The sequence below is a fragment of the Fukomys damarensis genome, unplaced genomic scaffold (genome assembly GCF_012274545.1).
Source record: "Fukomys damarensis isolate Sample0158 unplaced genomic scaffold, DMR_v1.0_HiC HiC_scaffold_8, whole genome shotgun sequence".
Classification (NCBI taxonomy): Eukaryota; Metazoa; Chordata; class Mammalia; order Rodentia; family Bathyergidae; genus Fukomys; species Fukomys damarensis.
Window position 1 is genome coordinate 4,954,422 of NW_022900920.1, and position 27,433 is coordinate 4,981,854.

At 37.0% G+C, this 27,433-nt stretch overlaps 1 protein-coding gene and 1 pseudogene across 1 annotated transcript in view; both read right to left on the reverse strand.

Moving 5' to 3' along the window:
• Positions 1–5,446: 5,446 nt before the first annotated feature.
• Positions 5,447–7,520, reverse strand: LOC104872336 (annotated as a pseudogene).
• A 761-nt stretch (positions 7,521–8,281) lies between these two features.
• Positions 8,282–27,433, reverse strand: part of LOC104872324 (olfactory receptor 13A1-like) — a 117,525-nt gene continuing 98,373 nt past the window's right edge. The window contains 1 exon segment of the mRNA XM_010638544.1: positions 8,282–9,299. Within this exon segment, the coding sequence (XP_010636846.1) occupies positions 8,319–9,257 (939 nt within the window). The 5' untranslated portion in view covers positions 9,258–9,299 and the 3' untranslated portion in view covers positions 8,282–8,318.

The following is a 27,433-nucleotide window of genomic DNA, read 5'->3' on the forward strand; positions in this document are numbered from 1 at the left end:
AAAAAAAAAAAAAAAAAAAAAAAGAAGAAGAAGAAGAAGAAGCTATACACTGATAAACTGTTCCTGAAGAGCTTCAGGATGATCTCAGATAAAAACTTCAGCCTTAGAGAGTTTTGGAAGGAACATTAAAACATTCTTTTCCTGTGTGTGGTTGAGAAATCCAGGGCCAAAGACTCTAAGATAATGAGATCTGCCTAGAAGAAAGTATGGCCTAAAATTATACAGAAGAGAGACTATGAAGGCTGTGTAGAGGAACCTGAGCCTTCAACTGACCCTGTGGTTGATGACATTGTCACTATAGAAGAGGCTGTAGGCTTGCAGGAAGACAGTGGTGATGTTAAGGAACTGATGGTGGAACTCTCAGAAGAATTGTCTACAGAGACCTACAGCAACTTCTGGCTGAGCAACACAGAGTGGCAGCTGAGGAGCTTTATTAGGAGGAGGAGTATCAACAATCAGTGCTGCAAAGTTCTCCTGAAATAAAGGAAATCATGAAAAAATGGACTGAGCTACAAACATTTGTAGAGAAGATCCACCCAGATGGAGAAAAAACCAATCACTGCATTTACTTGCTTAATGACAATGTCATGTCATATGACAGAACAGTGTTTAAGAAAAGATAGAAACAAAGGTTAGTTTGAAGAAACAAAACTTAGGATAACTTTTAGTTCTGAAAAGGTTGAGACCTAGTGGGACAGAAGCAGATTCTACTGGATTACAGACTTCCAAGGAGAGAAAGGACACCAGATATCCAGATTTCAATTTCTTATAGAAGGGGACTCTCCTTCCAAACAATAACCACCTTCCATTTCATCCTCCCTGTCAGCAAGCCAAAGATGTCAAGTTGAATGATGGGTACAGTATGAAATTGTTGTTTCTAGTAATCTGAGAACATTTTATAATTTTTTGGTGAATTCACTAAAAAATATAATGGTGTTTCTGGTAAATTATGCACAGTATACAAGCCTTTTAAATTACGAAAATGTTAGTTAAGGGGTGCTTTGTGAGGTTTGAAATGCATTATGGGTATTTCCATTATTTCTCATGGGAAAAATAGTCTTGACTTACAACCAAATTGAGCTACAACTAGTTCTGATGAATGAATTGAGTTCATTAGACAAGGGTCCACTATACAGGACAGTTCTATCATTATGATTAACATTCCTAATAGTTTTTTTTGGATTTGCTAGTTTTTGCTGTATAAGATCATATCTTCTCCAAATAAGAACAGTTTTTCTGTTTTCCTTTCAGTGTAGAAACTTTTCTTATAACTTTTTTCTGATTGCTCAAGCTAGGACTTGTTGTGTTGAGTAAAACTACTGAGCATGATGATAGCTGTGTGCTTGGTACATATAGCCTTTATAGTGTTGAGAAACACTTGTTCTATACTTAATTTGTTCAAATAATCTTTAACCACAAAATGATTTTTTTTTTGCTTTGGCCTTGAACTCACAGCAGTTCTCCTGCTTCAGTCTCCCAAATGTTGTGATTAAGGTGTACACTACTAGGCCCATCGACATTTTGTCAAATACATTTTCTGCATCTACTTAGGTTATCATATGATGTTTTACCCTTCATTCTGCTAACATAATAAGTCATATTTTGGGCCATCTTTGTATTCCCAAAGATCCTTTAAATAAGTTGCCAAATACAGTTTTTTAAAAAATCTTTTGTTAATGATTTTTGAACCTATATATACATTTTAGAAATATTGGAACTTTGTTGTGCTATTTTTGTCCGGCTTTGATATTGGGATGGGACAATGTGCTAATATTGAAAAGTAACCTTTCATTTTCAGTTTGTTTGGAAGACATTGAGAAGGTTAGGTATTAGTTGTTCTTTAAATATTTGACAGAATTGATCAGTGAGGCCATCAAGTCCTTTAATTTTTTTTATCACTGATTGCATCTCCTTACTCATTATTAGCCTATTCTGATTTGAAATCTCTTCAGGATTTTGTATTGGTACACCATAGTTTCTAGGAATTTACACATTTTTTTCTAGGTCATCAATTTTGGAATATATGCAATTGTTTGTAGTAGTTTTTGATACTCCTTTGCAATTCTATATTATCAATTATAATATATTCTTTAATTTATTTGAACATTCACTTTTTTCTTAGTCTAGCTAAGAACTGTCAGCGTTTTCTGAATTCTTAATTTTATTGACCTTTTCTAACTTTTTGGTTGCTTTTCTAGGATTTATTTCATTTATTTATGCTCTTTTCATTGTAATCTTTTCCTTTTATGAATTGTAAGCTTATTTGGTACTTCTTTTAGTTTTTAAAAGTGTAACATTCAGTAGTTTCTTTGAGTTCTCTTCTTTATTCCTATTGTACTCATTTTATGCTATAAATTTCCCATTTGGAACTGTAGTTAGTATACCTTATAAATTTTGTTGTGTTCTGTTTTTATATTTTTTGTCTCAAGATATTTTTATTTTTCACAGATTCATGGGTTGCTAAGGCATGCATGTATGTTTTTTTAACTGTATACCTTTTGGTTGGGAAATTAAAACTATTTACTTGCACAATAAGTTACTCCAGTAGCAGCTGTAGAAGTTGTGGTGCTCACTGTGTAGATGGGCTTTTTCCAGGGAGACTCCACAGGCCTGATTTTATTGCTAGAAGAGTAAAGGAGGTGTTGGCGTCTGAACTCCCATTCCAGCTCCTGGAGGTCTATTTGTTCTTTTGGTTCCAAGATGTAGGCCAGAGAGGAGCCTGATGCTCACATATCAACTAGAAAACCACACAGACAAATGCCTTCCAAGTTAATACCAGGTCTCTGTTCCTTCTCTGCAGTAATCCTAGGGAGGGTGGCAGTGTACTCCTTGGAAATGCTTAAATTCAATTAGAACCACATGTCTAGCATGGCCTTAGGGAGAATACTGAATACCAAATTCTTTCAGTTGCCAGAACTAGGTGGTTTAGGACCAGCCCTTAGATGGGATCTGTAAAAGCTTGGACACTCAATAAATGTGTGGACAAATCCTAGAAAGAATTGGTAGAACTGAATGTACCACTGCTGTGAGCCAGAGGGAAGGTGTAAGAAGTGCCAAGCTCTTGTGGCAACTCCAGGAGGTCTGCACTTTGTCAGCTTAGTTAATTCTGATGTAGACTGGTTAAAAGCTCAACAATCAGCACTTGTTGGAAGACCATGTTGGCAAACCTCTTTCGGGAAAAACTGAGTTTTGAGTTTTAGCCCCTTTTCTGCTCTGAGATCAGGGCAAGAAGACTCTGGAAGAGCTAGTGCACTCATATAAAACTACCACTTTTCTGTGGTCTTTGAAGACTCAGGAATGGCTAGTTCTTTCTTCTGCCAGAACTAAAGTACCAAATGCGAGATTATATCAGAAATCCTTTACCCTGATTTTTCCTTTTAGTAATTTTTTACCCACTGACCCCCTAACCTGATCTTTGACTGTAAATTTCCACTTGCACATGTTATGATTAAAAAATGAAACCAATCTCTCTTTCCACTGCACAATCCCATTGCATTGATTTCTACACTTATTGTTATGGTCTCAAATAAAGTCTGCCATACCATACTTTAACAAAATCCATTGAATAGCTTTTTATTTCATATTTCTCAGTGCCACTGCCACAAAGTACTAGAGACTGGGTGGGCTTACAACAACAGAACTTTATTTTCCATAGTTCTGGGAGCCAGAATACCAAAATCAACATGTCAGTATGGCCATGCCTACTCTGAAAGCTATAGAAAAGAATTCTCTTTTCCTTTTTCTGGCTGCTGGTGTCAGCTCTCACTCCTTCCATTCCTCAGCTGGTAGACACATCACTCCAGACTCCTCTCTGACTCATGTGACGCCCTTTCTGTATGGCTGTGTGTCTCTGTCTCTCACAAGGACAACAGTCATATTGAGTGTGACTTCTCACAGAAGGAAGTGATGACACTGACCCCACCTGAACATCATCTTTTTTCATAATGCAAAGTAAGCTATGATTTTATTATGAAATTCTCATAGATGGAAAATTAAATAAAATATTTATTCAGTTCACTTCATTTTACAATAATCTTACCATTTATTTTTGTACCATGTATTTCAGTTGCCTGTATGGTGAAGAATAAAGACAACTATAATTTTTGGCTTGTTTTTAACTTAAATTTTCTCATTAAAGACCCCCCCCACCCCAGTTAATAGCCATATCTCAAGCATTCATGTCAAGAATGTTTTGGCTGCTACTTCATCCTAAGGAAATAATCTTTGACCTCTGCCACTTTAAAATGCCAGTGTAAGCAACAGGTTTTTAAGTTTCCCACAATAAAATAAAAACAAACTCTAGTATCATGACAGTCCTACTTAACAAAATTTTCACATACATGCAAGAATTTTGCCAACATATTGATCTTTCATTTATAATTCCTACCTAGCATTCATGTTTCAGTTAATTTTAAGGAATATAATGTGTAAAATTGGTGCAATAAAGTTTCCTGCCTTATATTGTGCTGGGACCCCAGGCCGTGCCACGTGTCAGGCAGGCCCTGTACCACTGAGGTGTATCCCCAACCCCAAGTTTCCCATTTTCTGCTTTAATGCATAAACTTTTCCCCAACATGAACTCTACCCTCATGAAAGATGAAACAGCTGACATCTTGCCTCAGAGCGGAGAAGAACCATCAGCATACCTTTGATTGCTTCCCAGTTAAGGTGTACTCTCTACCTCTACCACAGATGAATTAATAAAATGTTGACCACTGAATACACTTCAAATGGTTTTAGAGAAAAATCAAATAATATGCTAGAAGTACACTTTGTAAACTTGTTTTCCATACAATTTGAGCTCACCAAACTACTGAAGTTGGTTAAATCCCTAACAGCACAGATGACTCCCTAGGTCATTTATCAGGTCTATTAGATAGAAAGCAAATACTGGATAATGCACCATCGATCTACTATTCCCTGGATGCACACACAAATGGCTGTTTTGAGCATAAGCAAGGGTCTATTTCTCTTTAACCATTAGAATTAAAATAATACTTATCACACACAGTTTGATATTATGTCCAATAAGTACAACATTTGTTAAACATATCTTCAGTTGTGTTGTTATATAGTGTGCAACAAATTCTGCAACTACAAATTATATCGAGTATGAAGAAACTATTAATCAGATAGTGCAATCTTTCCATTTATAACTCTACAACGAAGAACTAGCAAATCTCATCTTATATATAATATCTCACTAAACTTTATGCACTGAAAGTGACAGACATTGGTTGTGCTGTTTGATATGAAGTGGCTGAACTTCATCTTCAGAAGACTAAACCTGACATCTAAACATGCCAATATAAGCATCAAAACAAAATGTATTCTAACCAGCCAGGGGAAACAGCCTGGCATCAGGAAAGCAACAAGGATCACGCACATTATTTTATAAACCAGTGCACAAAAGTTTAAAACAGTTCTGAAAATGAAGTCAGCTGTCTTGAGTCAAAGGAATTAAAAAAAAGTCAGTATTGACCATTTTCAGGCTCTGACCTTTGTGGAGATTGTAAGAATCTGTTGCAGTGCAGCTACATACAGAACAAGTCAGGCAATTTTGTTTTCCTTTTGAGTTTGGATTGCAAATTCACTGATGTAAGCAAAGGATGGATACAGATTTTAGCAGCAGCTTCCACCTGACTGCTTGACTGGAATGCTCTGAATTTTACCATTAGACTTCTCTGTGCCACCAGCTGTTGCTACAAGGCCCATTTGTTTTTTTAATCTCAGCTGCCATCGTTATGAAAGGCTGTTCTACATTCATTGCATTCTTAGCACAGATTTCCAAACATGCAATTCCAAGGGAATCATGAAATTCCTTTGCCGTTGTTCAGTGTACTACTCTCTTTGTAGTCAGATCACATTTGTTCCCTACCAACAATTTGTTGATGTTTTCACCGGGTTTAAAGATCTATTTCCTGCAGCCACTGTTTGACATTATTGAAGGACTCCTGATCCGCTACACAATAAACAATTTTGATGCCATGAGCTCCTCTGGAGGTGACTGTTCGAAATCTTTCTTGACCTCCTGTGTTCCCGGTTTGTAGCTCTATTATTTTCCCATGTAACTCTATAGTTCTTATTTTGAAATCCTCACCGATGTTGCTGATGTAGCATTCTGTATATGCGTCATTTGCAAACCTAAGAAGGAGGCAAGATTTTCCAACCCCAGAGTCACCAATCAGAAGTAACTCGAATAAATAATCACCTACACCCGGCACTCTCCTGAACTCATCACTATTTGGGATTCATGCTGGACTACTGCCGTCTGCCACAGCCTCCTCCCCAGCAGTCAAAGGAAAGGAATGAGACAAGCTGTTCCTGTAGAGCAGATGTCTTTTCCCACTCTGTCCCCTTAGAGCACATCTTCATCCTAACTAGTTATATCTACAGTGTCCCTATCTCCAAAATGAGATCATATTAACAATACCAGGAACTAGACCTTCAATATATCTTCGGAAGGACCCAATTCAACCCATAAAGCTATGTGATGAGCATTGTAAATGGATCATGAAAAGACAAGTAAGTCAGGATCCAAGGGTTCCTGACAGCAGGTGACAAATAGGGGTGCAAAATTAAATGTGGACCTTTCATGATATTTTATATGGAGCCCAGAGGACAAGTTTGACGTTATAGAAATGATAGGTGCCATGATTTGAGTGTGGTATACATGGCCTCCAAGAGTCTTTCGAGATTGAAGGCTTAGTCCCTGAGGTGGTGCTATTGGGAGGTGATGGAAGCTTTCAGGAGAGGACTTCCTACAGGAGGTCACTGGGAGTATGAGCTCAGAAGGTATTTCTAAGGGGACTCCTTGGGAGTTCTTAAAGGAGAATCATTATAAAAGCTTAAGTTTGTGCCCATCTACCTTTCTCCTTTCTTCTTGACCTAAGATGTGAGTGCTGGCCCATGTACTCCACCATTCCCATCTATCCGTCATTTTTCATGAGGTTTTCACCAGGACTGAGCCATACCCCTGAATCTCCAAACATGTGAGCTAAACAGAACTTTATAAAGTTAGCTATCTTAGGTATTTTGATATAACAATACAAAACTCACTAATACAGGTGGACTTGAAACATGATACCAGATGAAGAAGTAGGTAGGTAGCTGTTTTGGAAAGGGATCTCTGGAAAAACAGATTATGTAGCTTCTCACATTGGCAGCTGGGGACATTGAGATGATGCTTATGTGGGACTAGATGAGTCTTTGAACATGTATTTTGGGATGGTGATGACAATGGATTGTGTATCAAATGTTTCAAATGAAAAATTAATGCAAGAACCTCACAAAGGGAGGTGAACCAGCAGGGTATGAAGCAAATGAAGCCCTGTGATGATGAAAGGTTCTCAAACAGTGCTGACTCTGGTGCTGCCCAAACACTTAGTGTGAAACCCAAGTTGCCACTGTAACTCTGCCTCATCCACCCCAGTAGACTCAGCATTAAACTCTTTGAGAGAGTCACTAACTCATGGGTTATACAATTAAAAGAATGGTAATGGTGCTTACACATTCGCCATCATGAATGAGTGAAACATCTTCTAAAGGCAAGAGATGGTGATTAGGAAATCTATTCATCTGAGAGATACCAACATGAGAAGAAAACTGTGTTATGGAAATTAAAATATAGTCAAAAAGACTAATCACAGTAGTAATTTTCAGATTAAGTAAAACCAGGTAGAGGCAGTAGGAGGTCCAGCTAGAAAGGGTACAGGCTTAGGAAAGTCCAGGGAGCATGCCCATGTGAGATGTAGGTAGCCAGAGCTTTAGGAGGCAGAGTGAGGGGCCAGTTCTGGCTACAAGATGAAGGAACAGTTGGAGCAGGAAGTATGAGAAGGCTTAGAAAAATAAGAGCTTGACCATGTATTGAGAAAGGAATGGAGGTGCCTCTGAGCATAGAATGTTCATTAGCAGCCGATATGTGGGTGTGGCACAGCAAGACCCTGATACTTCCAGGGGCTCTGTTACCTGGAGCTCTGGCTCAGGACATGGTGCAGTGGCAGCTAAGTATGAAGAGGGTCAAGAAAAGGGATGTCAAGAACTGGAGTCACAGGAATGACAGCCACATCTCCCTAAATGGAAGAAAAGTACCTCTCAGGACTTGTGCTTCCAGCTCTATGTATCACACATTTATCAAATGCACAAGATCCACATGATCTAAACAAAAGGCCTCACATAGCAGAGCCTATAACAAGTGCCCAGCTGCCATTACCAAGGATGCTTTTGCTATAATGATGATAGCCAGGCCTCTTCACTAGAAGTTTTCTTTCAGGAGGTCAGGGATGGGAAGACTTCTGGTGGCACAACAGCCTGCACAGCTACATCTGACATCTAGAGAAGGGCAAGAGTCTCCCCAGGGCACACCTCACCTCCTGGTTCCTCAGAGTGTAGATGAGGGGGTTCAGGGCAGGACTCAGGGCTGAGTACAGCACTCCAGACAATTTGCTTCTCTCTGGGCTGCAACTGGAGGCAGGGCTGAGGTAGGCACAGAACACAGATGAGTAGAACACTGAGACAATGAGGAGATGAGAGGAGCAGGTGGAGAAGGCCTTCTGCCTCCCTTCAGCTGAGTGCATGCGTAAAATGCTGTTGATGATACAGGCATAGGACAGCAGGGTGAGCAGGAAGTTAAGGCATCCATAGAAGACATCAGCCAGGAGTGTTATGATATTGTTCACTCGTGTGGGGCTGCAAGACAGCAGCAGAAGAGAGGGGATCTCACAGAAAAAGTGGGTGATGACCCTGGGACCACAGAATGACAACCGTGTCATCAGCCCAGTGTTGATAGAAGCATTCAGGGCACAGATGACCCACACACCCATGGCCAGGGCTCCACATAGGCGAGGGCTCATCCTGGAGCTTTAGTGCAGAGGAAAGCAGATGGCCACGTAGCGGTCATAGGCCATGACTGAGAGCAACAGCAGCTCAGAAGATGCAGACCAGCTGAGGAAGAAAAGCTGGGTCATGCATCCCTGGAAGGAGATGGTGTTTTCTGCAGATGTTAGGCCAACCAGCACCTTGGGCAGCACAGAGGAGGTGCAGACAATGTCCATGCTGGCCAGATTGCACAGAAAGAAGTACATGGGGCTGTGGAGGCCACTGGTGAAGCTGATCAAAGCAATGATCACAACATTACCTGTGAGTGCAACAGTGTAGAGGGACAGGAAAGAGACAAGCAGGAGCAGTCGCAGTCCAGGGTGCTCTGAGAACCCCTCCAGCACAAATTCAGTCACCATTGTTTGGTTGGGGCTTGCCATCAGGATAGAGCAGCTCCTGTTCCCACTCTTGCTTGCAGGTCCCTAAGAAGAGAACACAGGTCATTCAATTTTAGACTCAGGTTTTCATGGGTATTCATTTCAAAACTTCTTCTGGTGAGGATACATCATGTAAAGGTTCAAATTCCCAATGATGAATGTCATTATATTTTATACCTAAAATGAATCAATAAACTTAATAAAAACTACTTGAGATATTTTAATACACTTTATAGTATATGACTATATGTCTTTAAAAATCCATAACTGCTAAGAAATAAATGAACAAATAGAATTGTATTAATAACAGAATCACAGACATGACATTAATCATGAATATATCAGTAAAAGTAAATATAAAAAAAAGCCCCCCACCAATGCAAACCAAAAAACCAAACTTCCTATTGAGAGAAAGGAAAGGAGTGAACTTACTTCTTTCATGGAAGCTTATTGTCCCATAAAGTCTACCTAGCACCCTTCAGGAAGCCACATGGCCTTCATTTACTTTTCATTTTCCACCTTCAGAAGTTATCCTGTAATCTGTGTTGTGAGGAGCACTTACAACTTTCTTACTGTTGTACACATATAAGTCAAGTGCAGCATCTCTCGCTCAAGATCTACCTTATTGTTGCCTCATTACCTGGCATTGCTTCATTCTACAAAGGTGCCATGGAGACAAGGTGCCCCTCGTCTATACACCAGCTGCTGCCTGTGGCATTGTTATGCACTGGCGGACACACTCTGATATGCTTCTTGTAACTTCCCTTGAAGCCTGGGTTCCTGGATCATCAGTTACTGCTCCTTTTCTGCCATTTTGCAGTGGTGGCTCTGCTTCAGGTTTTGCTCCCCTCAATCTATGTGATTCCCACAGAAGACCTTTCCATATTTCTAACACTTGCTCACTGTGATATCACTACTTCCACGGTTGACGCTGCCCTCAACATGAGTTTTCTGATGTGTATCACCCCAGAGGGCCACCCTCTGAACCACAGGCCTCTGAACCCAAGTACTTCTGTAGTTTTTGTGCCTTGACAAACTATAGATATTTCCACCTCAAAACTCCCACGGAGGAACTCATTGCCATTCACTAAATCTGTTTCTTGTGTGGTTTTAATGGTGATAGAGGATAGCTCACCCACTTAGTCCTTTTAGCATCCAATATGTTGAGAGGACACATGGTCCATTGGAGCGGGTCTCTTGAGCATTGTCTTATTTTTAGCTTCTGGTCATAGTAGATTCCTAGAAATATCAGTTCAATGAGCCAGTGATGGTCTTTTGCATCTTCTTACCTCTCATCCAATGATCATTGAAACCTGCAGGTAAAGCTTCCCAAATATTACTTACAAATGTTCCCTCTTCATTTCCTGAGCAGTTTTGTCATTTCCAAGATAATCAGTTTATTGTTCTAGGACATTATCCTGTCTTCTCCACAGAGGCTAGAATTAACACCACTGTGGTAGTTAATTGATTAATTGTCAACTTGAGTGGGTAACACCCAGCTGAATTGAGTCAGCATGTTTCTGAGTGTGGAAGGCCCACTTTAAGAAGGAATGTTGTTGGAACAGTATAAAAAGAGAATGTGAGGGAAGGATTTCAGTTGCTTTTGCTTGGAAGAGCTTCATTGCAGTAGATTTTCCTTAGAGGAGCTCTGATCCTCACCATTGCCAATTCTGTTTTGAGGAGTTCTGGTCTTTGCCTTGGCTTTTCGCACAGATTTTTCAGCTTCCAGCATCAGGCTTTCAGCCTGCCAGTGCAGACTTTTCAGCCTCTAGCACTGATCCTTTGACATCTGGCTACAGACCCCTCAGCCTGCCATGCGGACTGATTTGAGACATTGTTCTTGGCTCAAGACCTTTGGCTGGATCCTTCAGATTTCTAGCACATGGAAAATTATTTTGCATTCTTCTACACCTTAATCCATAGTCAGTCATTCTATGCCAGTCTTGTACATTTTTGTGTCCTGCATTAAATCTCATTCATTCAGAGCATGGGCAGTCTTTGGGGAAGCCTTGCCCCAGCCCTGCAAGCCTTGTAAGCACTAAGTAACACAACCATAAAAGGAAAACTTGATTGTAGCATTCCATTTCCTACTCCAAGCTGACTGTGACTGTCAAACATTCTCAAATTAGTCAGATACACTATTGATTGACATGAGCAGCTCATCTGAAAGGACCCCAGTGGCCTTTCTTGACTCTTCCCCTATATTCATGTGTAGCCATGTTCTCCTAATTTGTGATCCCTAAATGTGCCACTAATCCCACTGCTACCTCCCTGGAAATATTCCTTGTTATCCATTCTTCATTCATTGTCCAAGGCCAAAAGATCCTCATTCTTCAAGCTCTAGCACAACCACAACCTTTTTAGTGTAGTCTTTTCCTACTCTGAGCCAGTCAAACTGACCGTTTTCTGTCTTTGCTCCATAATGAACAGCTCTGCTTTTTTAAAAATCATAATTCTTATAATAGTAATTGCTTTTCTGTTCCTCTTTTTTCTGAAAGTTTTTGCACAGTAGGGGCCACAACTTATTTTTTTTTTTATAATTCAGTACTAACCATTGAATTAGGTAATGAGTACTATAATTCCTATAAACTTCCTCCTACCCTAAACTGGAGATACTGGAATACCAACTTTATCGATGTACCCAGACAGTGTTTATCTGACTGTGATTCCTTGCTGTCACAGCAATAGGAAGATATCTCCTCATCAACACTTTAGAAATCTCACTGAAATGACTCTTGCTGCAAATCCTATGTCACAGTAAGAACTTAGTCAATAGAAACAACTTGAACAATTCACAAAATGGCAGCAGTATGTCCTTGAATTTCAATAGTTACCCTGGATGTAAATGAATTTATTTTTCAATCAAAAGGCTTTGAGTGGATGGATTAAAAAAAAAACACTATGATGTCTACAAAATTTGTTTCACCTTTAAGGACACACACAAATTAAAAGGACAGTAGTGGGCAAAGATTCTCTATGCAAATGGAATTTTAAAAAAAGCAGAAGAAACTCTACTTAAATCAGATAAAATAGACTTTAAGTCAAACGTGTGCAACATATGAACTTTTAGAAGACTGACTGTATCCAAACCACAGCTTACTTGAACTATACTTTAGAACAAATGGACCTATAAGACATGTATAGGACATCCTATCCAATAGCAGCAGAATACATATTCTTCTGAAACGCACACAGAAAATGCGCATAGATCAAATGGTGGTTACAAAACCAGTCTTAACAAAAGTAACAGTATTAAAATTATATCAAGTTCTTTAATGTCTACAGTGATATAAAATTAGGAAACAGTAAAACAAAAATTTATGGTAAATTCATGAATATGTAGATATTAAACATACTCCTGAACAGCCAATGGAAAAATGAACAGAAATTTAAGTAGAGATAAAGTGACTGACAGCAAGAGAATTTCTAATAAGGAGAGAAATGCAAATTAAAGCCACCATATTATCTCTGTGGTAATGGCTAACAGCAAGGATATGAAACACAACAAATGTTAGTGAATATATGGATAAAAAGGAAACTCTATACATCATGGGTGGAAAAGTAAATTTAAAAAGTCTATAAAATTCTGAAAAAATTAAAATTAGAACCACCATATCATCCAGCAACCCACTACTGAGGATATATTTTAAAGAAATAAAATCAGTATATCAGAGATGTCTGCACCCCCATGTTCACTGAAACATTATTCACAATATGCAAATATGGAATCAGCCTAAGTGCCCATTAATTAACAACTCAATAGCAGATAGATACAATGATGGAATAGAAATATTCTTTCACACGATTAACTCTGCAAGTGAGAGAAGTCAGTGTAGTAAAGGAGAAGCTACGTTTTGAAAAGAAAGAGAAACAAAGAATTCTAGGAAATGAGGAAAAGATGTCAGGAAAGCTAAACAACTTAGAAAATGGAAACATAATTCAGAGGAAAAAAAAATACTGGCAATTTCCATTTGTTCAGAGGGGATGGAAATTCAATATTGCAAATAAAAGGTAAAGGAAAAGTACAGAAATCCCTAGTAATTAGCATCAACTTGGTAGTTCTTGATATAGAAGAAATGTAGCATTCTTATAAACTTTAAATCCAGCATAGGGATTTATCCACTTATTCTACTCACAACTGAGTCTTGCTTGAACTTTGGTGGAGAACACAATTTAATGACTAAAGATAGTACACACCTGTAATCCCAGTACTGTGGGAGGCTGAGGCAGGAGGATCATGAATTCAAGACTAACCTGGGAAGCTTTGCAACTCACTGAGACCCTATCTTAAAAAAATTAAGAAGAGGGGTGGTGATGGTAGGGATATAGCTTAGTGCAATGGTCCTTGGTTCAATCCCCATTGTACTGGAAAAAACCGAACCAAAACAAAACAACAACTGCAACCAACCAGGAAACAAAAACCATAGGGAAGACAAATGCCCCAGTTGATTAACCAGCCCCATGTAGGAAAGGAAGGGGGAGACTAAAGCCTGAAGATCTACCATGAGACAGTCACCTCATCAGGAAAAACAGAGAGAAATAACATAACTGTTTTGGTCACTACACTCACAAGGGGCCCCAGGATAAGATGCTTAAATAACCTTTCAGACTACACTGTGCAGATTACTCTTGAGGATTAACCATAAGAGAATCTTCATATACTCTGCTGTCTGCAACATGACTACATGAAGTACCAGAGAGATAACAATATTCCATGTCCTTCAGAGAAACCAGAGTCCCTTAGGTTCTGATGCAGTACACACAGTGTCAAAATATGCCAGTCACAGCCAAAAAAGTCACAGAGAAACTACACTATAGTCTCCATTTGGAATTAAACACAAACCATTATCTCATGCCACAGCATTAAGAGAAGACTGCTGACTAAAAAGATCTTTACAGAAAAAGTGGAAGAGATATCCATCCCAACATATATTCAACTCCTTTCATAGAAACACAAGAAAAATGAAAAAGCAAGGCAATAACACTCTAGTAACTGATTTCAAAGACATTAAAGTGAATGAAATGTCAAAAGTTCAAAATATTGATTTTAAATGATCAATTAATTTAAAGAAAATACAAGCAAAACTGAATAGATTAAGGGGGAATGCAAAATATGAAAGAGCAAATCAATAATAAGACTAAGATTCTGAAAAAGAACCAAACAAAAATCTTGAAAATAAAAAACTAAGTAAAAAAAAATACTAAAACCTCACCAATAGACAAAATCAAGCAGAAGAAAGAATATCTGGGCTTAAAGACAAGGCGGATGAAATATCAGATTCAGAATGTAAGCAAAGAAAAAGTTACTAACAGAACATATAAGATCTATGGGACATTAAGAGAACATACATGAATCATGGGATTACACAAGGGAAACTAGCAAGAGGCTAACAGGATAGGAAAACTATTCAATAAAACAATAACAGAAATTTTCCCAAAATGTTGGAATTATATGATCATAAAGGCACTTAAAAACCCCAGATAGACTTAATCAGAGAAGAGCCTCCTCACAGTATATTATAGTTAAACTATCATGTGTGCAAGATAAACAGCAAAACCTTTGAGAGAGAGGCACCAGTCACTTGTAAAGACAAACCTATCAGATTCGTAGCACATTTCTAGGCAGAAAGTCTAAAAGTTAGGAGGTCATGGAATGATGTATTTTAAGTTTTTAGAGAGCAATTGACAAAGTAGATTACTGTGTCCAGGAAAATCATCTGTCAGAATAAAAAGAGATATAAAGAATATGCAAGATAAGCATAAAATAAAACAATTCATGTTCACTAAACTACCTTCACAGAAAATACTCAAAGGAATCCTATACTAGATGAAGGAGGATGAATACAAACACCAGAGCACAGGAAAGAATGAATACACATAAAAAACAAGTAAGAAAATGAAAAGTGATAAAGAACCAAATATGATCACTAAGCCATCAAATTTTTAAGATGAAATAGAAACATAGATCATTCCAAATGACTAAAACACAAAAAATGATGAGAACTAGTACATATCTTCTATGAATAATCCTAGATGTAAATGGCTGTGATTAAAAGATGAAGACTATCTGATAGTCTTAAAAACAAAATCAAACATTTTCCATCTTTAAGAAACTCAATTCATCTCTGAAGATGCACACAGGATAAAATTGGGAGGATGAAGTATGATATTCCAATTGAATGAGTTAGCAAAGCAACTAGGCATAGCTATACCCATATCCAACAAGGCTTAGTTCAAGACAAATTAATCATAAGGGAAAAGGAGATCATCATATATAGATTTTAAAAAATCTAGCAAAAAGATATAACAATTTGAAGAATATATGCACCAAATATTGAAACACCCAACTTTATAAAACAATCTAGGACATAAAAAGAGAGATAGGCCAATATACTATAATAGTGGCTGATGCCTGTACAGAACTCTCACCAATGGGTAGATCATCAAGAAAAAAGAAATCAACAAAAGACATCAGAGTTAAATTCCACTATCACTACAGGTCAAATGGATTTAACAGACAGCTACAAAATATCCCATCCAACAGTTGTGGAATAGATGCTCTACAAAGAACTTTCTCCAAATTGAACGATATTTGGGGCTGTAAAGGAAGACTTAACAAGTATTTAAAAACTGAGATAATCCTTTTGATCCTAACGGACTATAAGGGAATGAAGTTATAAATTTATAGCAAGAAAAAACTGCAGAAATCATATAAACACATGGATATTGAGCAATGCAATTTTGAATAAGCAGTGATTATTGACGGGATTAGAGGGAAAGTTAAAAATTCCTTGAATCCACTGAAAATGGAAAAACAGCTTACCAGAATCTATGACATATAGTGAAAGAAGCTATGAGAGAAAATATTATAGCTGAAAGGCCTACATCAGAACAAAAGTCCTCAAATACATAACATAGCTATGCATCTCAAGGCCTTGGGCAATAAAAACAAAATCAGTAAAATAAATAAAATCAGAGCAAAAATAAAATTAGACTAAAAGAACAATACAAAAAGATCAATAAAATAGTTGGTTCTTTGAAAAGAGAAATATTGACAAGACATTAGCCAAACTAACAAAAAGAAAGAGAGAAGACCAAAATAAATAAGACAATGAAATGCAAATATTACAACTTATACCACGGAAACCCAAAGCATTATTAAGACATAGTTTGAATAATTATATGCCAATACTTGTAAAACCAAGCAGAAGCTTACAAAATTTTAGATGTATATGACTTTCTAAAATTGAACCAAGATTATATAAGAAACCTAAATATATCAATAGCAAGCAGTGAAGTTTAAGCAGAAATAAAGACACCCAACAAAGAAAAGTATAGAACTGAACAGATCCCTGATTGAATTTGAACAGACTTTTAAAGGAAGCATGAATTTCAATGCTTTTCAATAAATTCTATAAAATATATAGGGAAGGAATAATTCCAAACTCACTCAGTAAAGCTGCTGTTATGCTGCTTCCTAAACCAGAGAAGGACTTAACAAAACAGAAAACTGTAAATGAATATTGTTGATGAAAATAGTGCAAAGTACTCAATAAAATATTTCCAAATCAAATTCAACATGACATTAAAAGGATAATACCATATATCATGACTAAACTGTTTTTATTCCAGGAATGCAAAGATGGTGGAACATATGCAAATCATAATTGTAACTCACCACATAAATACAACCAGGATAAAAGTCACATGATCTCAGTAGATATAGAAAAAGCTTTTAACAGTAAGGGATCATGAGAAATCAATCCAACAACTTCTAGATGATACAAAGAAGAATATCATAAGACTTATAGGAATCAGTGAAGTAGCAGGAGAAAACACAAGTGACTTAAAAAAGCTGTTCATAAAATTAATGACAGAAAACTTCCCAAACAGAAGGGAAGAATTAGACATACAGATAAATGAGGCATATAGAACTCCAACTAGCCATGATTAAAAAAATATCAACACCTAGACATATAATAATCAAGATCCCAGAAATCCAACAGAAGAAAAAAATACTACAAGCAGTAAGAGAAAAGAAAGAAATCACATGCAAAGGAAAGCCCATCAGAATCACAGCAGACTTTTCAACGCAAATCCTCAGGTCAAGGAGAGCCTGGAGTGAGGTATTTCAAGTCCTAAAAGAAAACAACCTCCAACCTAGACTGATGTATCCTGCAAAAATCTCTTTCAAAATGGACGGGGAAATAAGATACTTCCATGACAAAGAAGACCTGAGAAACTTCATGAACATAAAACCAGCACTACAAGGAATTCTAAACAATATCCTAGAAAAGGATGATGAAGGTCACAACAACATGAGGCCCAACAGACCAAATCAAACAGGCAGGCAAGAAACAAAAAGGAGAGGGGAGAAAAAGTAAAAAGAGTCAACAAAAGGACAATAACATGACAATAATGTCACAACATATCAGTTATAACCATCAATGTTAATGGCCTCAATTCACCAATCAAGAGAAATAGACTGGCAGAATGGATTAAGAAGCAAAATCCAACAATATGTTGTATACAAGTAACACACCTAGTGCAAAAAGAAGCCCATAGACTGAAAGTGAAAGGATGGAGAACAATTCTCCATGGGACAGGAGCCTAGAAAAAAGCAGGGGTAGTAATATTATTCTCAGAAAAATTAAATTTAAACCAAAACTCATTAAGACAGACAAAGAAGGCCACTACATCCTTTTTACAATTCAAGAGGAAGAGATGAAACTCATATATGCACCAAATGTTAATGCACCCAACTAAAATACTAACAAATACTAAGTAACATGAAAAACCCAATAAACACTAATAAAACTGTAGTGGGGGATTTAAATATCCCACTATAACAAATAGACAAATCATCTAGGCAGAAAATCAACAATGAAATAATAGAACTGAACCAAGCTTTGGAACACATGGACTTAATAGACATCTATAGAGTATTCCACCCCACAAAATCAGAATATACATTCTTTTTAGCTGCACATGGATAATTCTCCAAGATAGACCACATATTGGCTCACAGAACAGGTCTGAATAAATGCAAAAGAATGGAACTTATACCCTGTATATTATCAGATCATAGTGCAATCAAATTGGAGATCAATAGCGCAAGAAACTGTAGGAACTTGACAAACACATGGAAATTGAACAACACTCTCCTGAACAATCAATGGATCACAGAGGAAATTAAAGAAGAAATTAGACAGTTTTTACAAATAAATGAAAATGCCAATACAACATACAGGAATCTATGGGACACAATGAAAGCAGTTCTATGTGGAAAATTCATAGCACTGAATGCCCACACTAGGAAAACAGAGTGAGCTCAAATAAACAACCTAATGATGAATCTTAGACTCCTAGAAAAACAAGAGCAAGAAAATCCCAAAGCTTGAAGAAGGGAGGAAATTATAAAGATTAGAGCAGAAATCAATGCAATGGAAATGAAGAAAATGATGCAAAAAATAAATGAAAGAAAAAGTTGTTTTTTTGAAAGAATAAATAGCTAATCTTATCAAAAAAAGGAAAGAAAAGGCTCAGATTCATGCAATCAGGAATGAAAAAGGCAAAATCACAACAGATCCAACAGAAATCCAGAGGATCATTAATACCTACTTTGAGAACCTGTACTCTAATAAATTAGAAAACACAGAAGAAGTGGACAGATTTCTAGATACTTACGAATTACCAATATTGAATGAAGAAGATAAAAACATTTTAAACAGCCCAATTACAGTCAGTGAAATTGAAAATGTAATTAAAAATTGACCAACAAAGAAAAGCTCAGGTCCTGATGGATTCACTGCTGAATTTTACAAGACATTTAGAGAAGAAGTACTGCCATTACTCTTCAAACTTTTCAATGAAATTGAAAGGGAAGCTATACTTCCAAATTCATACCTGGAAGCAAGTATCATTTTGATTCCCAAACAGGGAAAGATAAAACTAAAAAAGAGAACTACAGGCCAATCTCCTTAATGAATATAGATGCAAAAATCCTTAATAAGATACTAGCAAACAGAATACAGAGGATGATCAAGAATATCATACATTCTGACCAAGTCGGATTTATTCCGGGGATGCAAGGATTGTTCAACATATGTAAGTGAATAATTGTAATACACTATATTAACTAAGTCAAGGACGAAAACCATATGATCCTCTCAATAGATGCAGAAAAAGCATTTGACAAAATTCAACACCTATTTATGATAAAAACTGCAAAAAACTGGAATAGATGGTCTACATCTCAACTTAATAAAGGCTATCTATGAAAAACCAATAGCCAACATAGTATTAAATGGCCCAAACCTGAAAACTTTCATGTTAAAATCAGGAACAAGACAAGGATGCCCACTATCACCACTCCTCTTCAATATAGTTCTGGAAACATTAGCCATAGTAATTAGACAAAAGAAAGAAATTAAAGCAATAAAGATAGAAAAGGAAGAAGTTAAACTGTCATTATTTGCTGATGATATGATGCTCTACATTGAAGACCCAAAAAACTCCACCAAAAGACTTCTAGCCTTAATTGACAGATTCAGTAGAGTTGCTGGATAAAAGGTGAAAACCCAAAACTCAATAGCCTTCTTGTACACAAATAGACTCACCGAGAGAGAAATTAGATAAACAATTCCTTTCACAATAGCATCCAAAAAACATGAAGTACCTAGAAATCAATCTAACAAAAGAAGCAAAAGACCTCTACACTGAAAACTATAGCACTCTGAGAAAAGCAATTGAAGAGGACATAAAAGAATGGAAAGATCTCCCCTGCTCCTGGGTAGGAAGAATCAACATACTGAAAATGGCCATACTACCAAAACTGCTATACAGATTCAATGCAATGCCAATTGAATTTCCAACACTATATTTCACAGAAGTAGAATAGAGAATCCAAAAATTCATTTGGAACCATAAGAGACCTAGAATAGCAAAAGCCATCCTAGGCAACAGACACATGGCAGTGGGTATAATAATTTCCAATTTGAAACTATACTACAAAGCCACTGTGATAAAAACAGCATGGTACTGGAAAAGAAACAGACCTGGGGATCAGTGGACCAGATTGGAAGATACAGAAAGAAACTTCAGATGTACTCAGCTACCTCATCTTTAACAAAGGAGCTGATCATCCTCAGTGGAGGAAAGATAGCCTCTTCAATAAATGATGTTGGAAAAACTGGATTTCAACCTGCCACAGATTAAAACTGGACCCTTATCTTTCACCATGCACTAAATTAAAATCCAAGTGGATTGAAGATCTAAATATTAAAACAGAAAAACTAAACTTAATGGAAGATAAGTTAGGCAGAACTCTGGAAGACATTGGTATAGGAAAAGATTTTATGAACATATCCTCAGCAGCACGGGAACTAGCAGAAAGAATCAACAACTGGGATCTCATCTTATTAAAAGCTCTTGCACTGCAAAAGAAACCATTAGCAGAACTAAGAGACAATCTACAATGTGGGAAAAAATTTTTACCAGCTGTACCTCAGACAAAGGACTATTATGAAGAATATATAAAGAACTCAAAACAATCAGCCCCCCCAAACATAAAGACCCAGTTCAAAAATTGGCATCTGAAATGGACAGACATTTCACAAAGAAGTAAAAGCAGCAAGTAAATACATGAAAAAATGTTCCACATCACTGGTCATTTGAGAGATGCAGATGAAAACAACACTGAGATTCCACCTCACCCCACAAAGAATGGCTGCTATCAAGAAATCACACAATAACAAATGTTGGCTTGGATGTGGCGAGAAAGGAACACTTCTCCATTGTTGGTGGGAGTGCAGACTGGTACAACCACTATGGAAATCAATATGGAGATACCTCAAAGAGCTGGGACTGGAGGTTCCATTTTTCCCGGGCATCCCTCTACTGGGTATCTTTCCAAAAGAAGTAAAAGAGTCATATCACAGTGATATATGTGCACCCATGTTTATAACTGCACAGTTTGTAATAGCTAAAACTTGGAAACAGACTCTTTGACCATCAGTTGGAGACTGGATAAAGAAGATGTGGTTTTTCTATAAAATGGAATATTACTCAGCCATAAAGAATGAGAAATTAGATTTATTCTTAGGAAAATGGATACATATTGAAGATATACTCCTAAGTGAAATAAATAAGTCACACATGTGTAAATACCGAATAGTTTCTCTGATGTGAATAAATTGTAATAGTACATAAAATCCCAAAGAGATAACTGACTTTGTGAAATGGGAAGCAAGGGGCTAAAGGTGTAGGGAGGGTGTGATGGGCAGTGGAAGGGTAATAAGGGAAAAGAAAAAATGTGAGAAAATGAAAGGATGGAATTAAAATGATCATAAATGTAAAGGAGGGGGTGAAGGGAGGCAGGGACAAGGGGAAAATATGAGAACCAAGATCTGTCATGTAAAGGTACAAGATCCCAACAATGAATGTAACTGTACTGTATCCCTAAAACGTACCAATAAATTCAATTATATAATAAAGAAAAAGCTTTTAATAAAATTCAAGAGATCTTCATCATAAAATCACAGAGGAAACTGGAAGGATCATATCTGAACACAATTAAGGCTATATGTGACAAACACACAGCCAACATTGCACTGAATGAGTAAACGTGAAAACCCTCCTTCTGAAACAGAAACATGACAGTGGTGTTTGTGCTAATTACTCACATCCAATAGTGTAATGTAAATTTTAGCCAGTGCAACCAGGCAAGAGAAAGACATAAAAGGAATACAAATACCAGGAAGAAGGGAGGATAATCATAAATACATGTGTACCAAATATTAATGCCTCAACTATATAAAACAAATATTAAGGGACATGAAAAACCAAGTAAGCAATAATACAATTGTAGTGTGGGGCCTAATACCCCCTTATCAAAAATAGACAGTACATCTCGACAAAAAAGTCAACGATGAAATACTAGAACTGTAACAAGCTTTTGAACAAATGGACTTAATAGACATCTACAGAGTGTTCCACCCCACAAAATCAGAATACACATTCTTTTTGGCAGCACATGGGTCATTCTCCAAAATAGACCACATACTAGATCATAGAACATGTTTAAATAAGTGTAAAGGAGTTGAAGTTGTCCCATGTATATTATCAGATCATACTGCTATGTAGCTGAAGATCAATAGCCTAAGAAACCATAAGAATTTCAGAAACACATGGAAATTGAGCAACACCCTCCTGAACAATCAATGGATCACAGAGGAAATTAAAGAAGAAATTAGACAGTTTTTACAAACAAATGAAAATGCCAATACAACATACAGGAATCTATGGGACAAAATGAAAGCAGTTCTATGTGGAAAATTCATAGTAGTGAATGCCCACACTAGGAAAACAGAGAGAGCTCAAACAAACAACCTAATGCTGAATCTTAGGCTCCTAGAAAAAGAAGGTCAAGAAAAACCCAAAGCTCATACAAGGGAGAAGATTATAAAGATCAGAGGAGATATTAATGCAATGGAAACTAAGAGAATGATACAAAAAGTTAGTGAAGTAAAGAGTTGGGTTTTTTTGAAAGAATAAATAAAATTGATAATCCCTTAGCCAACTTAGTCAGAAAAGGGAAAAACAAGGCTCAAATCCATGCAATTAGGAATGAGAAAGCCAGTCACAACAGATCCAGCAGAAATCCAGAGGATCATCAATACCTACTTTGAGAACCTGTACTCTAATAAAATGAAAAACACAGAAGAAATGGACAGAAATGGATGCTTATGAATTACCAAAGTTGGAAGAAGATTAAAAAAATTCTAACCAGCCCAATTACAATTAGCAAAATTGAAAATGTTATTTAAAACATTAACAACAAAGAAAAGCCAATGTCCTGATTGCTTCACTGCTGAATTTTATAAGACATTTAGAGAAGAACTATTGCCACTACTCTTTAAATTATTCAATGAAAGTGAAAGGGAAGCAATACTTCCAAATTCATTCCTGGAAGCAAGTATTACTTTGATTCCAAAATGAAGGAAAGACCCAACCAAAAAAGAGAATTACAGGGCAATCTCCTTAATGAACGTAGATGTAAAAATCCTCAATAAGATACTGGCAAACAGAATACAGAAGATCATAAAGAAGATCATACACCCTGACCAAGTCGGATTTATCCCAGGGATGCAAGGATGGTTCAACATATGTATATCAATAAATGTAATATACTATATTAAGAGAGTCAAGGACAAAAACCATATGATCATCTCAATAGATGCAGAAAAAGCATTTGACAGAATTCAACATCCATTCATAATAAAACCCTGCAGAAAATTTGAATAGTCTTTATCTCAACTTAATAAAGGTGATCTATGAAAAACCAACAGCCAACATCATACTAAATGGCCAAAAGGTGAAAACCTTCACATTAAATTCAGGAACAAGACAAGGATGCCCACTATCACCACTCCTCTTAGATATAGTTCTGGAAACTTTAGCAACAGCAATTAGATATGAGAAAGAATTTCAAGCAATAAAAATAGGAAAGGAAGAAGTTAAACAGTCATTATTTGCTGATGATATGTTACTCTACAAAGAAGACCAAAAAACCTCTGCCAAAAGACTTCTAGACTTAACTGATAATTTCATCAGAGTAGCTGGATACAAGGTCAACACTAAAAAAATCAATGGCTTTCTTGTACACAAATAACAGACTCACTGAGAGAGAAATTAGGGAAACAGTTCCTTTCACAATAACTTGCAAATAAATGAAGTATCTTGGATTCAATCTAACAAAGGAAGCAAAAGACCTCTACACTGAAAACTACAGCACTCTGAAAAAAGAGATCAAAGAGGATATAAGAAAATAGAAAGATATCCCCTATTCCTAGTTAGGAAGAATCAACATAATGAAAATGGCCATACTTCCAAAACTGCTATACAGATTCAATGCAATCCCAATTGAAATTCCAACACTATATTTCACAGAACTAGAGAAAATAATGCCAAATTCATTTGGAACCTGTAGAGACCTAGAATAGCAAAACCCATTCTAGGCAACAGAGGCATGACAGGCGGTATCACAACACCCAACTTGAAACTATGTTACAGGGCCACTGTGATAAAAACATCATGGTACTGGCAAAGAAACAGACCTGAGGATCAGTGGAGTAGATTGGAAGATACAGAAACAACTCCAGATGTACTCAGCTACCTTATCTTTGACAAAGGAGCAACCATCCTCACTGGAGGAAAGATAGCTTCTTCAATAAATTGTGTTGGAAAAACTGGATTTCAGCCTGCCAAAGATTAAAACTATACCCTTATCTTTCACCATATACTAAACTAAAATCCAAATGGGATTAAAGATATAAATATTAAAACAGAAGTTCTAAACTTGCTGGAAGATAAGTTAGGGAGAACTGTCAAAGACATTGGCATATTTAAAGACTTCATGAACAAATCCTCAGTAGAATGGGAACTAGCAGAAAGAATCAACAGCTGGGATCTCATCTCATTAAAAAGCTTCTGCGCTGCAGGAGAAACCACCAACAGAGTTAAGAGACTACAATAGGGAAAATTTTTTTACGATCTGCTCCTCAGACTAAGTACTACTATCTATAATATATAAAAAATTCAAAAAACCAGCCCCCACAATATAAAGGCCCAATAAAAAAATGGGCATCTGAAATGAACAGACATTTCTCAGACAAAGAAGTAAAAGCAGCAAATAAATATATGAAAAAATGTTCAATATTACTAGTCATTTGAGAGATGTAGATGAAAACAATCACCTCACTGCACAAAGAATGGCTGCTACCAAGAAATCAACCAATAAAAAATGTTGACAGGGTTGTGGGGAGAAAAGAACCCTTCCTTATTGTTTGTGAGAGTGCAGACTGGTGCAATCGCTGTGGAAATCAATATGGGGATACCTTGAAGAAATAGGATTAGAGCTCCTACTTGAACCAGCTATTCCCCTGCTGGGTATCTTCCCAAAAGTATTAAAAGAATCATACCAAGCTGGGCGTGGTGGTGCATGCCTGCAATCCCAGCACTCTGGAGGCTGAGGCAGGAGGATTGCAGTGAGTTTGAGACCAGCCTGGGCTACATAGTGAGTTCTAGGTCAATCTCAACTACATAGTGAGACCCTGTCTCAAAAAACAAAACAAAACTAAAAAACAAAGAAAAAAGAATCATACCACAGTGATATATGCACATCCGTGTTTATATAGGTACAGTTTTTAATAGCTAAAACTTGGAAACAGCCCATTTGCTCATCAACTGGAGACTGGATAAAGATATGTGCGTGTGTTTAATAAAGTGGAGTACTACTCAACCATAAAGAATGAGAAACTAGACTCATTCATAGGAAATGTATGCACATTGAGGCCACATTCTTAAGTGAAATAAATAGGACACACATGTGTAAATACTAAATAGTTTTCTGGTGTGAGAAAGTAAAAGTGTAAATAAAGATCAAAATGTACAATTGATAACATGGAATGGGAAGAAAAAGTCTAAACAGGGTAGGGGAAGTGATAGGTGAAGGGGAAAGGAAAGAGGAAGAAAATAAAAAACACAAAAATGGAAAAAATGGAAACAAAGTCTTTGTAAATAGGGAGAGGTAGAGAGTTTGAAAGGAGGGCAGGTAAGTGGGGTAAATATAGGAACCAATATACATCATGTAAAGGTACAAGTTCCCAGTGATGAATGTAACTGTACTGTATACCTAAAAAGTACCAATAAAGTTAAAAAAAATAAAGTAGCCCATTTTCATAGACAGCAAGTATAATTTTTAGGTCATAAATATATTTTCAGTTTATCAAAAGAAAAAGAAAAGGAAAAAGAAGAAGAAGAAGAAGAAATAATTTTGAAAAGAATAAAAAATAAAAATTAAAAATAAGAGGAAAAAAATAACCAAAAAACAGTTAAAAAGGGTCTCCTGTGTGTGTCTCTCCTGTCCTGACAGACAACATGGGCAGCTGGGTACAGATCTAAATCAGTTAGTACAAGCAAGCCAGTTGCAGTCCACTGAGATTCAGGCGGATTTCTGGCTCCAAATCCCAAGTTGTGCTCCCTGACCTCCTGCTCAAATAAATGCTGCAAGGTTCTACTGCAGGTTCCAGCTGTCCTTCCCCTGAAGATAATCCAAGTTCTGATGGAAAGTATTAATCCCTACAATTTACAACTACAGTGGTCTGGTGTGCCTTTGTTACAGAGATTTTCTTCACTTTTTCTAGAGGGTTTCAATTTTCATCAAGGAGCCTCAGAGAGGCCCTCTCTCCGTCATTTACTTCTGATCTATCTTCTAGAGCTACATCTATGGCCTTTATGACCCCCTGAGCCTGTGTGGTGTGGATCCAGGTACCAGTATGGCACAGAGGCCAGAGGTTGGGGGTGGGCCTGTTGGTGCTGCAGTTCCCCTCAGCTTCTCAGAGGCCCTGGGGTGTGATGTTAATGGTGGCCCCTGCAGCTCGGCTCCTTGTTGAAGAGGTTCATTTCTTATCATGGCTATTTGGGATTCCAAGTGCTCCATTTACCTGTATGTTAAACTGTTTTACCACATTTGGAAACTTTTCTGCTATTTATTGACTCTGTCTTCTGATTTTTCACTAATTCCCATTAATGTTAGATTAGTCTTCTTTATGTCATATAGCTGCTGTTTGATCCATTTTCAGGTTCTCTTATTTTTAAACTATCTCTCAATAAGTGGCCAATGACAACTTCTAGTTATCAATGACAACTTCTTCTAGTTCTGATACTCTGTCCTCACATTGGTTTCTTCTGCTGCCCATACTTTCAATAGAATTTTTTTTTTATTGAGTTTATTGGTACATTTAGGGATACAGTACAGTTACATTCATTGTTGGGATCATGTACCTTTACATGGCACATCTTGATTCTCATTTTTTTCCCCTTACCTCTGCCCTCCCTTCACCCCCTCATCCCCTCCCCATCTACAAACACTTTATTTTCATCTTTTCATTCTCTCACATTTTTTTCTTTTCCCTTTTTGTTCTTCCCCTACGTATCACACCTTCCCTACATCTTTAGCTCCTTTCCTCCCATTTCTAAATGTCAGTAATCTTATTAGAATCTTATGCATTGTTGCAGAATATTCACACCAGGGAAACTATTCGGTATTTACACATGTGGGACTTATTTATTTCACTTAGGAGTATATCTTCAATATGTATCCATTTTCCTATGAATGA